Consider the following 15,502-nt stretch of genomic DNA (forward strand, 5'->3'; position numbering starts at 1 on the left):
TAGACCTCATTCTCACACCTAATTTTTATTCAGATTGGAAAACAAGCTCTTCTGCTTTTTCAACTCCCAATCATTTACTCAACTTTGCAATAACTAGTCACTCAGCTAACTTGTTGAATTAACGGAAATGAAGAAAATACCTTCTGCAACATTAGACAATGCTACTATTATAAAAAACTGGATTCAACAAACTCTGGTTCCAGGTACATAGCCAGTGATTTCCATCAACTGACCTTAAACTTGAAATTTCAGCAACAAACATTTGTTGCTCAAATAGCTGTATTTTTATGTAATTTAAATTATAATCAATATAGAAAGCTCAGGCCTTGGAATATCTTGTCATACAATTAATTTTAATACTAATCTAATTTTAATTTAAATTAACCCACTCCAGCTTGCCAAATAATTTCTGAAAGTAATTTTTGACCCTTAACTCCTTTGTGAGCCATTTGTTGAAAGGAGAATTACAGAATCCTGGGCTGGAAGAGACCTCAGAAGGTCATCAAGTCCAACCCTCTGTCCAAAGCAGAACAAACACCAACTAAACCATCCCAGCCAGGGTTTTGTCAAGCTGAAACTTAAAAACCTTTACAGATGGAGATTCCACCAGCTACCTAGGTAACCCATTTCAGTACTTCACCATCCTCCTAATGAAATAGTTTTTTCTAATATCAAACCTACTGAGCACAGCCTTTCTCCATCCTGTTTGGAACCTCCCTTCAGGAAATTGAAAGCTGCTTTCAGATATCTAAAAGGGTGTCATAAGGAGGAGGGAGAAAACTTGTTCATCTTGGCCTCTGAGGATAGAACAAGAAGCAATGGGCTTAAACTGCAGCAAGGGAGGTTTAGGTTGGACATTAGGAAAAAGTTCCTAACTGTCAGGGTGGTCAAACACTGGAATAAATTGCCCAGGGAGGTTGTAGAATCCCCATCTCTGGAGATATTTAAGAGTAGGTTAGATAAATGTCTATCAAGGATGGTCTACACAGTATTTGGTCCTGCCATGGGGGCAGGGGACTGGACTCGATGACCTCTCGAGGTCCCTTCCAGTCCTAGTATTCTATGATTCTATGATTAAATCCGCCCCTCACTCTTCTCTTCTGTAGACAAAGTAAGCCCAAATCCCTCAGCCTCTCCTTGTAGCTCTTGTGCTCCAGCACCCTAACTTGAGATTCAGATTATAACTGGTTAAGTGGCTACTTTCTATGACCTACGAAGATTAATATAAATTGTATTAACTTGGATTCAATAGCATATATACTTATAAATGTGCAATTAGCTTTCCATGAATATTCTGCAATATTTACTTAGAAGTAGATGTTTGATTAAGTGTTCCCTCTAGAAACCATTAGCTGAAGTATTCTTGGAAAATAAAAAGGACAGACAGAGCCCAAGAAAATTCTTCAAAAAAAAAAAAAAAAAAAAAAAAAAAAAAAAACCATTTGCAGTTATTTTTAATATCTAATACATCTAGAGTTACTGAGGATTTCAGAATACATAAAAATTTCAAAAGCTTAAAATTTTAACATTGACATTACCACAAGTATAAATCCTACATCAATGATACTCAGACCTTAATGGCTCAGGAGCTAACTGAGTGATCAATATTATCCAGAAGAGCCAGAGTGGTATGAAGTCATTCTTTTTATTTACTAAATATTTAAAAAGTATGATAGGAAATATTTAGAGTGTGTGCACACCTGTGTATTACACACTTTATTTACACATTAGCCTCTTGTCTCTGTCCTCAGATTGAGGACATTGCATAATTCTCCTTCAAAGCATCTCCTCTCCAGCTTCCCCAGCCACTTCCTTTGGGAACCCTTTCAGGAGCTTTCTGTGCAGTTCTTCCCCTTACCTCCCTGGGCTGAAATGGGTTCATAGACAGCAGTCCTTCCCCTGTTGCTATTTTGCCTTTTGTAATGCCCAGGAACTGTCCCTTAAGCACAAGTGAGCAGACGGCAAGTAATCATCACAGGCTCACTGGACTCTGCTCCCCCTTTAAGTTGCCACTCATTCGTTGACAAACCTCTAGACCTGTGGTGTCCAACACGCTAGCCACTAGGCACAACTGGCTGGTTGAGTATGGCTAGTTCGCTAAAGCAGTACTGCTTCGGAACTGGTTAGACACCACGGCTCTAGACTCTTCTAGTTCTCTATACATCTCCAGGCACTGGCTTTAAAACTCTAAGGCTACGTTTAGACTACATCTCTTTTTCGTAAAAGGGATGTAAATTAGACATATCGCAATTGCTAATGAAGCGGGGATTTAAATCTCCCCCGCTTCATTAGCATAAAAATGGCTTCCGCTTTTTTTCGTCACGGAGCTTTCATAGAGGAATAACGGATCTTTCGGAAAAGGCTATTTTCTGCAAGATCAGCGTCTAGCCTGGCACTTTTCTCTGGCAAAGCTCCGTGCCGGAACAAAGCGGCACCCATTTTTATGCTAATGAAGCAGGGGAGACTTAAATCCCTGCTTCATTAGCAATTACGATACGTCTAATTTACATCCCTTTTACGAAAAAGGGATGTAGTCTAGACGTAGCCTACAAGTTAGAGTTCATGGGAGGAAAGAAATAACTTTAAATGGTTAGCCACATACATTCTATTCACATAGAAAATGCCATAATTCCTTACTCTGGCCACCTAGTCTTGAAACAATAGCCAAAGAAAGATCTGAAGACTAAACAGTAAAAAAATCATTGCAAGAATAAGGTAGCTAGTTATAAATGTCCTTAAAAGCACTGCTCTGTAAACATCCGGACTACGGTAAATTTACACTCCAGGGTCCTTACAGCAGCAGCATGTGAAGTACAGCCACTCCCCGACTTATGAACAAACCGACTTACGACCATCTGTACTTATGACCAACCTCCCATTAACCCCATAATAATATTTTTGAGTTGAGAATCATGTATGTCAAGTTTTTCGAACAGCGCAGGCAGCGCGTTTAAGGGTATTTCCAACTTACGACCAAATCGAGTTACGACCAAGTGTTCGGAATGTAACCCGTTCGTAAGTGAGGGACTGCCTGTATATACACTGCATGCTCCCATATCATTGCATACCAAAGCAATGATTATCTAGGGTCCAACTAATGCATTAAACTTTCATGCCTTGATATCAGGTGGATTATATTCATGCTCAAAAGCCGGTTTCAACTATACAAAACCATACAACATTGTCAGATTTCTTCCCCATTATATTTTATCAGCCCATTCCTTGAAAAGGGTGAGAGTGTGTGTCTAACTATCTGATTGAAAACTTTGGATAAACAACTTCCTTTGCCCACGAGTGCTTCAGCATTACCTGCAAATATCTTGATGCTTTCCTAAAGACTGTGCATCCTAAGACATATAGTATACTTTTCCTTTCTCGATCTGGCATTAGAACTATTCAGTATTTCTTTGCCTGACCTTGTAACATTGCTCATGAGTGTGAAAGGAGTGTGAATGTGTCGAGATAAGATTCAAAATTATATTGCTTAGAACCAGATGGCCAGAGAAGGGGAGTGAGCGAGAGTGGGCAAAGGCCAGAACACGAGACAAACTGGCTGCAGAGAAGCCATCTATAACAATCCATGTGTACCCTACTCACAAGAGGATTGGCAGATTGACAAACCTTGAAGCGGAGCGGGCACCCCCAAATTGATTAGAGAATGAGCCTTCAAGAGATGTTTGGGAACGATTGATATCAACAAGATAACATTCTGGTCACAAGCTGACAGAGCGGAATCCATGGATTTCAACAAGAGAAAAGGATTATAAAAGCAAGGTGCTTTGCTATGGAACTTTGGGTTCATCTGCCACTGTCTTGAGAGGAGTGTTGGATTGATTGACTGACAAGGCCCTGCTCCCCCCTGTGCTCAATCTAGCTGGCCACTAGATTGACGCAGACTCTGGACTGGTAACTATGATATCAACTGTGTATGCATGATGGTTTGTGTGTGAGTGATTGAAAAGCATATGCAACTGTTGTATTCGCAATAAATGCGGCATACTGCCTTTTCCCCCATAAAAGATCTCATGTGCTTTGTTTAAGCATAACACCTGTTTGCTTTTTTGACCGCCGCTGCACACTGTGTGGATGTCTTCAGAGAACTATCCATGATGATTCCAAGATCTCTTTCCTGATTAGGTATAGTTAAATTAGCCCCCATCATATTGTATGTATAAGTGGGGTTATTTTTTCCAATGTGCATTACTTTACATTTGTCCACATTAAATTTCACTTGCCATTTTGTTGCCCAATTACTTAGTTTCGTGAGACATTTTGAAGTTCTTCACGGTCTGCTTTGGTCTTAACTACCTTGAGCAGTTTAGTATCATGTGCAAACTTTGCCACCTTACTATTTACTTCTTTCTTCAGATCATTTATGAAAGTAACACGCACTTAAAGGAAGGGGGCACATGAAGTGAGATCTAGGCTGACTGTACACAACATTAACTGTGAGAGCTGCGTGCTTCCTCTGCATTCAAAGTGCTGCTATGGTTCAGTTGGTGCACCCCACAAAATTCTAGATACAAAAGAACAGCTGGCAACACTGAGAGCCATTCATGCAACCCACTCACTAGTGTAGGCTGCCCATCGCTAAGGAAAAGGGCTGGGGCTTTTTTTTTTTTTAAACAAGAAAGTTGTAAGGCAGCGTGGTTCTAGGTGGTGGTTCATAAAGTGACGCACACCAGAGAAAGAAGTCCTAACATCACTTTTACCTTTTGAAAATTGAAAACAATATTTTTAAAAGCAAAAAGTAATGGAAGGTATTCCCCCTCCTGTTTCTGCTAGTGCTAGTCATATACAGGGCCACCTTGAGCTGAATCTCGCTGTCCCTGCTGGGAGTGTGTGTGTCCCTGCTGAAGTGAGAGGGGAGTCACAGGCATGAACACAATACACCACCACAATTTACACAAAAAGTTAAAAAGCATGTCTAGACTGGAACCCAGGAGATTTGGATTTGATTTTCAGCTCTGCCACAGAATTCTAGTATAGCCCAGGGAAAGTCACATCACCTCTCTATGCCTCACTTCCTGTCATGAACTTTCTCCATCCTTTATAAAAAGTGGTTTATGGAGATGAATATGCATAACTTGGAGATGCTTTATGCAAAACTCAATTTTAAAGCTATAATCTGATGAATCCATGTATCCTATTTCTGTGCATGTATTCTTGTATGTGATGTTAAAAATATGATGTGTGGATCTGTTTATAGTTCTAAATGTGCTAACGAGGGCCATTGCTGATGCTCTGCATCTTAATGACCCAATACTCAAACCAACGACCTGTGAATAGTCGTTTGTCCAACAAGCCCACTGGCTGATCCTAAAATGACATGTGATCACGCCTCTTGGTTCTGGAATCCTTCTGGAACCTGGTATTTTTCCATGCATTTGGAGGTTGCTGAACAAAGGATTCCCTCTTCAGCTAGCCTATGAACCTGCTTAGCCTGAGTAAAGATCTATAGAAGAAGCTATTGACCTAGGCCAGAGTAAAGATCAACTCTGACAAAGCTTTTTAGTGAAGAACGGCTATTTAGGATGAGAATTTGCATGTAACCAGTTTCTTAGTGGAGTAGAACTAGCAAAGTGTTTCTGGATCATTTTTATTTAGTAACTTATTTTGATCTGTTTCCACTTGCAACTTAAATCCTACTTTAGGTACTTAATAATACTACAGGCAGTCCCCGGGTTACGTACAAGATAGGGACTCTACGTTTGTTCTTAAGTTGAATTTGTATGTAAGTCGGAACTGGCATCCAGATTCAGCCGCTGTTGAAACTGACCAGCAGCGGCTGAATCAGACACGCCTGGGGCAGAGCAGCTGGGGTGCTGCTGGGTTGGTCCCGCAGCGCCGCTCCTCGGCGCTACTGGACCAACCCGGCAGCACCCCAGCTGCTGTACCCCAGGTGTCCCCAAGTCAGCCGCTGCTGAAACTGATCAGCGGCTGATTCCAGGAAGCTCAGGGCAGAGCAGCTCTGCTTCGGGCTTCCTGTAGTCAGCCGCTGATCAGTTTCAGCAGCGGCTGAATTGGACACGCCTGGGGCAGAGCAGCTGGGGTGCTGCTGGGTTGGTCCAGTAGCGCCGCACCTCGGCGCTGTGGGAGCGACCCGGCAGCCCCCCAGCTGCTCTACCCCAGGCGCCAGCGAGAAAAGCCTGGTCTGCTGGGGGAGGGGGGGGCGCACTAGCTGCGCCCTCCCGCCACCCCCCAGCAGACCAGGGAGACACGGAGTGGCTTTTCTCGCCGCAGAGGATGCGGGCAGCAGGACCGCGGCGCGTCTCGGCGGTCCCGCTGCCCGCGTCCTCCCTGGCGAGAAAAGCCGCTCCGCGTCTCCCTGGTCTGCTGGGGGGGAAGTGCCCCCCGTGCCACCGGAGGCGTCGACAGTGGGGGAGACACCCCGCACTAGCGGCCCCCCCGGTTCGTAACTAGGGGTCCGACTTAAGTCGGACCCACGTAATCTGGAGTCTGCCTGTAATTAAAAAAACCCAACACACCTTTGATTTCTTATCAAGCCCAGTGTAAATAATTATTACCTATGGTGGGTGGAGGGACGAGCAATCACTCTGCATAGCTCTCTGATAAAGCGGGCAAACCTTATGAGCTTCTTCTTTCTATGTAAAACTTTTACTCAAAGTAAGATGGATTTATTTTGGTTCCTATTGGGGGTTGGTTTCTTGGGTGCTGAATCCTTATAGCTGAGCCCTCATGGAGCTAAACCGGTTCATTGTCTGCATTGCTCTGCAGGGAGGCGGTTATCCCAACTCTGAATTGGCTGGGGGAGATCATTTTCTTTGACCCCAAGATCTTGACAGTAGGGACTATTTTCTAGGTACATAGTCCTTAACACAAAAAGAGTCCCAGTCTCAGTTGTGGTTTCTAATACTGTCAAACATTTAGTTTGCATTTGTTTAAGCATAAGATTGCATTTCTACTTATTTTAACTGATGGGAACAATGCAAAGAATTATATTCTTCTCCTAATCACAACAGTTGAATGCTGTTAGTTCATTGGATGAAAATCTCTAGATTCTCTGGTATGCCATTTTTATTGTATGACCCATATGATCCTCACTAGTAGAACGTCCTTTTTCAGAAATTTCACCAGAATTCAGTGGTCTTCAAGGGACAGTCTAAGTTTGCTTCATCAGAGTAACCTCTTAAAAAAAAAAAAAAAAGTAGTGGAAAAGAGCTGCTGGACCCAGTGCACGCAAAGACTGAGCAAGCCCAGCTCAGTCTCAGCATGTGCCGGGTCCAGGAGTTACCCCTGCTGAGGCTCTGCAATTTAAACATAGTAGGAGCTGGGCTACTTGTGTGTCCAGCTCTTAGTACATATGAACGGCAGAGCTGCAGTCAGGTTAGCTCCTTCTGAGTGCCTTTCCTTATTGACTAATCATGTAGTCGATACAAATAGTATTGACTACATGATTACTCAGTTACCCACTTCTTACCATCCTTAATCTGTACTTCAATGCAAGATTATCTGACTTCAAGTAAACATGTATGCAGAACTATTACAAATACTGGATCACAGTGCAACATGTTCAAGATACATTTGTAGCCTATGTTTTTCCAGAATTTTCATCAGCAGCAATTACACGCACAAAAAGTTAAGACCAGCTTTTACTTTATTTCAAATACATTACTTAAAATTTCTCCCAAGCAGTGTTCCTGAGTTATCCTTAAGGATATGAAGCAATGCAAAGAATTGGGTACTATCATTTATTTACAACTATACTGCTGTCATTTATTTGAAAATTTGTACTTACTTCAAACTCATTCCCAATACATACACAGCACCTAGAGAATTTCTATACAGAAAGGACATTTTAAAACATAAAATATATTTCTGCTGAATTCAAGGTTGTTCAGTCAGAAAATAAATAGTTCAAAGACAAGGCATAATGCTGAAATATTGAGATGATTACATTAGATGAGATTATTTAAGTGTACCAGCATTATAAGTAGATATCTTCCTGAGAAAGGTTAGTTTTATCTTTATTTGTGATTATGTTAATATGTTCTAGATTCATAAAATCCTTATACAGTTAGCATTTTGTGACGTGCTGTTCATTATAAAACACACCTTAAGGAACATGATGATCGAACAATTTAACTATTGCCAGAGCAGAAGTATTGCATTATAAATCCCTAGTTTGGGGGTGACTTACTATATTGAGAGTATGAAAATTAATTAGGCAGAAACTCAGCACAAAGGTTATTGTCCAACAGAGGATTTTTTTTTTAGTCCCACATATTTTACATGTGTTAAACTGTTCATAGTGATAGAGTAGTCAAAAACAGTTCAGCTAAATCAATTGTTTTGGATGCATATGCTGTGAAAGGAAGTACTGAGTATTCTAGTTCATGATACCATCTACATGTTTTAGCTACCAGACTATTTCTTGTTTTTTAAATTTATCCTATACAAACTAACTTGGCTATCCCCTGAAACTTAAAAAAAAAAAAAAAAAAAAAGTATCAGAAAGGGCTTTTAAAGTATGTGGGGAAGTAGAAGATAAGGCATTTCAGCATTTTTTAAAAAATTAAGAGCAGATCATATACCTTTGTTTTATCGGTATGTCATTTAATCATATCAAAGCAGCACACAACAACCCCAATTAGGGTCCTGGCTCCATTGTGGTAGATGCAGGTCTAACCTCCCTGGGCCAGCACCCTCGGGACCTCACCGTCCTGGATGAGGGAATTTTCTGGACAACAGGAGGACCCCTGACACCAGCCTCTCAGCCTGCTGCCCCTTCCCATTGCCAGATCCTTTGACCGGGCTGGGCTGTCTGCTGGCCAGCCCCAGCCCTACTGCTGGCCTGGTGTCATACTGCCCAATCAGGTTGCAGCAATCCCAGCCCCGCTGCCGGATGGCACAAGGCCCTAGCCGTGCTGATTCTGCCAGGCTGCTGTGGTCCTGGCCAGCTTTCTCTCCTGGGCTGCTGCAGCCACAGCCTCAGTCCTTCTGCCACCACTGCCCCACCATTACCTCTCAGGCTGCAGTGGCCCCAGCCAAGCTTCCTCTCCTTGGCTGCCGTGGTCCCAGATTGCACTCTTCTGCTGCCCAGATTGGTAGCCGTGGGGCCACAGCAGGTCTCGCAGGGCTATTGGCCCTCCTGCTCTGAGAATCTCTCATCCAGGAACATCTGTGGTCATGCTGGACCACAGATGTTGCCAAACCAAAGAGGTGCAACCTGTACTAAACAAACATGTAAGAAGTGGAGCCATTTACAAGAAGCTTAACATTTTAGATCAACTTGATTAAAACACTTAACTCTCCCGCATGTACTTCAACACCAGAATGAACTTCAGAGTTGAGAGAGCTCTGCAAATCTGCAGATATACACATATCAAATTTGCAAATTGATGTGGATCCAGATTTAATATCTAAAAGCCACATATTTGTAAGGTATCTACTTTATAGCCATGAACGTGGATATCCGTGGACCAAGTCTGCAGATTGGATGCCTTACCCAGATACATTTCACACAAGAGGGGAAAGAGCGAGTTTTTAAAGAGTCAAGCAGCTCAAGATGAGCCTTTTATTTCCCAAGGGTCTTTTCCCTCCTCCCACTCTCCTATGAGAGTGGGATGGATGTCACCAAAGCTCCTCTTACTCTGCCCATCCCCAGTAGCACTCACCCAGAGAAAAATCTGAGAAGGAGAAAACATGAGGCTGGAAGCTGGGCTTGAACTGATGTGTGAGTGTGGGGAGAGAACTAATTTCTGGGCAGGAGATGGGCAAGAGCTCGTGCAACAGGGGCCAAAAATCAAATTTCTTAAAAATATTGGAAAGTGGGCAATACTAAATTGTCTCTGACACTAAGTGGTGGAGTTAAAGAATATTAGAAAACATTAAAAAGTCAAATTTTTCTCATGATTTTGTGAGGGCTGATTCATGATTTTGTTATTAAGAGGGTCCCCTGACTCACGACTTTCATTTCTTGTGCTGGGCAACACCGTAAAAGTCAAACTTGTGTTACCACATATGTATGTCATTTCTATTATTTCACACGAATAATCCATCTTCTTTAAACTAGGCAACATCAATAAGATCGCAAAATACAAAAAAGTTAGGAAATGCCAGGATTAACATGCCTGTGCAACTGCTTATGTGACCTCGCTGTGTATATACACATTATGATAAAATACTAAATTATAAAATCCCACACTGCATCCAACCATGTGGTTTCCTAGATTTTTTTAAAAAGTTTGTTTTCAATTCGTATAATATTGACATCCAGATGATCAGCAGGATTCAAACCTTTAGCTCCATTGCATAAACCTGTATCATTTGAGCAAAGAGACTAACTAATAGTTAAAATAGGTTTTCATCTTCTACTACAGCAGTTGTGCTGCTATATGGACTTCTGTATAGCTGCTCCATGAACAGCAGGAGATAACTCTCCTGTCAGCATAATTAAGCCATCCCTAAGGAGCAGCAGTAGCTGTGTCAGCCAGAGGGAGTCTCGCACTGACATAGCACTCTCCACACTGGCATTTTTAATCGGTTAAACTTTTGTCAGACAGGAATATGTTTTTTTTCCCCCACATCCCTGACCAATAAAAGCACTAGTGTAGACAAAGCCTGGTTCTCAGTTTCAGTTTCCTACATCAATCACTCAGTACTAGTCTCCTCCAGGTCTTCATCTCGTGACAATCTCTCCCAGCTCCTCATACCCGTGGCTCCCTCTTTCTTTGTTTCAAGCACACCCAATATGAACAGAATCTTAATTTGCAAAACACTAAAAATTAAGTTGATTATAAGTTCTCTATTCAGAAATGGAGGAAGAATGTACATGTGAAGCAGTCATTTATGTTATCTCCCATGCATCACTGTTAGAACACCCTGAAATAGAGAGATTATAAAATGGAACCGATAAAGAAATATTAATGGAACCTCTGTGCAACGTGATACATATAAATTGAGTATCCAATGCATTTTTGATTGATAATAAACATGAAAATAAGCTTTTTAAAATAAAACATCTATATTTCAAGTATCAAGATAAGGGAAAGCCCACAACAGAGTAGTTCACATCCCTATTATAAAGTGCCCAGTGTAAAATCTTGTGTAGTAAACAACTAGTCAACTATCTGATAAGCAAATGCTTATTGGATAGTTGACACACTAGTCGACTAGTCGCTTCCCCCACCCTATTAGAAAGAGGTAGCAAGAGCGGGGAGAGGGATGATTCAAAGAGGTAGCGCAACGTGGAACCTGGAGTCAGATGTCAGACTCCCCACAGCGTTTTAAAGTGGCAGCGCCACATGGAGCCTTGGGTCAGCTGGCTGCAAGCTGCACGCAGTGTTTCAAAGCAGTAGCGCAACATGGAGCCCAGGGTCCTGCCTTGGCTCCATGCAGTGCTGCCGCTTTGAAACACCTCCCCCCTTCTTTCCCTTCCCCTTGCTGCCTCTTTCTGATAGAAAGAGGCAACAAGGGGGAGGGGGAAAGCGATGCAAATTGCATCAACTATTTGATAAGCCAATTAATCTAAATTTAACATCCCTACCTCATAACGCATGAGCTATACAGCCATATTCATAAATCACAGACTTTATTATGCCTATATTGGGAATGTAAAGGGTTTGCCACTTACCCAGTAAGCATCACCCTTACTGGCATGTTTACCAGGGTAATCCGTTAACTGGCAGCCCAGCCAGTCTGGAGCGGGAGGCTGCTCCAGCTTGCTTGGGCCCACCACGCTATGCCGTGGATGAGGGGCCAGTCCGGGACCAGCCCCGCATTGCATCATGGACAGGGGCCACTCCAGCCCAGTCAGGCCTGCGGGATCCTGGTTAACCAGTTAAACGTAATATTAAACCAGTTCACTTAACGTTATTTTACATCCCTAGTCTATATTAAAATTAATGTGGGTTAAGTCATTCCAGTCTCATGAGAGATGTGATTATATTAAAGTTTCCCTTTTAAAAGGCAAAAAGTATATTATTTTTGTCAGAGATGGTAACAATGAAGGAGGTGGTAACTAATATTTCAAGTACCTGCACAAAACAAAGCAGAGATACTGTTTCTCTTCATCTTGCCATTACAGTGCACAAATTTAACCAAATATTTACTGTTAAAGCAGCACCTATTGTATCACCACAGAACAAGAAATGTGGTTTTTAACAGTGGTCACTACATTATCTAGAGTTAGCAGTAGTTAGAACATAGGTAGACAGGTAGGAAGAGAAGAAAACAAAGTAGGTAGGTGTGATGATTAGGGAACATATTTTTAAAAAGCTTTACTATCATTATTCAAATTGGCAGTCATTTTGAAAGAAACAGAAACATTTAATTTACAGAAGTCAGTGCATTAGAAAACCCATAAGTTTAATAAGAACACTTTCTGAACAACCAACACTTCCTGGAATGTCTTTTGAAAAAAATGTCTTTAGAAAGAAAGCAAACAAGTCCAGAAATGTTTTTAAACTTGTTATTGATAATATAACAGCAGTAAATTAAATTAAAATAAAATTACAAGTAAAGAGTTACTTTAAAAAGATCAACTAATATTAATAAGGCATCCATTAAACTGAATATAGTCTTTTACATTTCTTTTAATCATGTATTCATTCTTTCCTGTCAGCCAATTCAGAACTCTACTGCTCGTTATTCCTGAATACACAAGATGTTTTAAATGCAACACTTGTTAAATTAAATAAAACTTTACAATATTTGTGACTTACCTGCAGTGAAATCTCTATTCAAATCTATAAATGCATGAGAATGTGGTATGTACATTTTACTCTTCATATCCATTGCAGGATGCCATGATAAATTCCTGAGACACAAAGAAAACAAAGCTATTCTTATGTGTTTACAATTTAGGGCTTGTCAACCTGGACAGTATCCTCTTAAAAAGACATTATTTCTAGCTTTTTGTAGCAATATTTCACTAATATCCAGTTTTATTATAGGCCTCATAATATACGGAGTAATTCTTGACAACATTTACATAACATGCTGCCAATGCCATAGCTTATGTGGTACTTTTAAATTTGTTGCTTATAATACCTGGCTATCTAAACAATCTTGATTCAGACTAAGCAAAGAATTACAAATATCTAAAAGAAATGGAGCACAGTTTCAGCAGTCTTACCATTTTTTTAAAAATACTTTTATTGCTCTCATATCCTGTTTTAATTAAATTATTTTGTCAATCTTACCTTGGTAGCATTTCTGAAAAATCAACAAAAATAGAAATAAGCATGCTCTTTAAAGCAGTTTATGCCTTCTATTACCTCAGAGAAGTAGTCGTGTTATGTTTAAGCAAATCTGTTTGTCTAAAGAACTGGAGTTTCCACAGAATAATTAATATAGCTTAATTAAGCAATACACCTGATAGCTACTACAATATCTATGTAGTAAAATATTATAAGTATTCTGAGGCAGGTAGGAGTACTCTGCATAAGAATCCTTAACAAGAAATGTAATGGGATTCACTGCACTACCAAGAAGCCTTCCAGGTAACTGAGGAGCCACTGATTTCAAAATTAGTAGATTTGCTAATTGCAATGTTCATTTATTTTAAAATTTCTCATATAGAATTATGACTATCTTACAACAACACTAATGCAATGCTTCACTAAAAATGAGGCAGTCAAACAGTATTTTACAGCCATGAGTGATGAAAGCACAGTGAATAAGGAGATCTGCATTTTGGTCCTAGATCTGTCAGACTTCCTTGGTTATCTTAGTCACATCACAACCTTTATGTTCTACAGTTTAATTTCTAAAATGGGGATAATCCTTAACTAGCTCCCAGCCAGCAGTGTTGAGCAGTTTCATTAACTAATCTTTATCAACTGCTTGAGGAGTCTCATGTGAAATCGGGCTGTAAAAGCAAAGTATAATTATATCTCCAAATGTTACCAGATTATAGTGCTCTTTATTTGAAATCTATTCTATTTGTTGTTGAGAAATATTAAGTTTTTCATAACAATTTTAGAAAGTCTCTCAGTCTACCACAGTTAAGATTAAAAGCCAAAATGTAAAGCAATTAAGCAGCTGTGTTAAATTGGTAGTTATAAACAGAAGAGCGACATATATCCAAATTGTATAACATTTGTCATTATGACATCCTTTAATAATTGCTTAACTCTGCCTCGGGATATTAATTTTAGAATTTCAACAAAAAGAGTTCAGAGAGCATAAGCTACAGTAAACCACTATCTGCACAGTAGCTCTTGTTAGTAGCTTGCACCCTTAATTTACCAATTCTCTACATGCACTGTACATCCTCCCTTGCTCTGCAGTGGCCACACAAATACAACCAATCCTCCTTCCCTGATCCTGAGTAAAAGGTACACCATGAGTTGAACATCTTTTCTTTTACCAAGTGGTTATAATAATTCTCTACACTCAGAAGACACACTCTTTATTAACCAAGTCCCCATATCACAGCCCTCTGAAGAAATCAAGTATTAGGTCTCTCTCAATTCTACCACATTTTATAGGCAAAATACAAGTTACACAAGACTTATTCTTGAAGGAGATGTGGAGAGAACCTGGTTCTCTAATATGAGGAACTCAAGTCTCTTTCATTTAGCCATACTAGACTGAATCCACTACACCTACATAGGTTGATTATGCAATCTGTAAAATGGAACTACTTTTACCCAATTAACTAACTGGTGAAATTATATAACCCATACTGAAGTCAAATAATGGAGTTAACGGTAATAACAGATACATGAACAAGCTTAATTTTGTTAACTTTCTAGTTCCGAGTGCCTGTTGTGACAACTTTAGCATTCCTTTAACAGATTTTAGCATAGTTATATTAAAGTAGAATAAGAGGTTTCAAGAACAAAAAAGTTACCTTATGTGAATGGCTTTCAACTAATTTTAATCAGATATTTTCAGTTTAATTATTGGAAATATTCAGAGAGACTAAGGGTATGTCTACATAGCAACATTATTTCAAAATAACTAGTGTTATTTTGAAATAACTTAGTCTGCGTCTACACAGCAGGTGGTTATTTCGAAATAATGTCGAAATGCTGTCTAGGTGGAGGACTTCTTACTCCGACTCCTGTAACCCTCATTGTACGAGTAAAGGAAATCGGACGAAGAGTGCTCTATTTCGAAAAAGTGTTGTGTAGACGCTCCCAATTTCAATTTCAAAATAAGCTTGGAGCAGCCAATTCTGGAATCCACAAGAGAAGATGCAATTCATGATTCAGTCCTAAGTGGAGCACAGCATCTGGTCAAAAGATGAATATAGCTGAACTGCTTGGTAATAGTGATCATAATATAATTAAATTTAACATCACTGTGATGGAGAAAATACCACAGCTGTCCAACACTGTTGTATCTAATTTCAAAAAGGAGGACTACATGAAAATTAGGAAGTGAAATTATTCAAATCACCTCCCAGACTCACCTATCTTCTTCAATCTATAAGGATGATTTTGTATTTGTATAGCTACTCTGGTGGTAACAGTTACAAATCAGAGCAAAGGTGATCCACTATTCTTCAAGGTCAGATAAATATAATAAA

The 15,502-nt window shown here is 40.1% G+C and overlaps 1 protein-coding gene across 2 annotated transcripts in view; it reads right to left on the minus strand.

The window, feature by feature from the left end:
- ITFG1 (integrin alpha FG-GAP repeat containing 1) overlaps positions 1-15,502 on the minus strand; it is a 219,877-nt gene that overhangs the window by 178,834 nt on the left and 25,541 nt on the right. For both annotated transcript variants that reach the window (XM_075940203.1, XM_006121184.4), the window contains exon 6: positions 12,687-12,781. In XM_075940203.1, the coding sequence (XP_075796318.1) occupies positions 12,687-12,781 (95 nt within the window). The remainder of the gene's footprint in view (positions 1-12,686; positions 12,782-15,502) is intronic.

The sequence above is a fragment of the Pelodiscus sinensis genome, chromosome 12, assembly GCF_049634645.1.
Source record: "Pelodiscus sinensis isolate JC-2024 chromosome 12, ASM4963464v1, whole genome shotgun sequence".
Classification (NCBI taxonomy): domain Eukaryota; kingdom Metazoa; phylum Chordata; order Testudines; family Trionychidae; genus Pelodiscus; species Pelodiscus sinensis.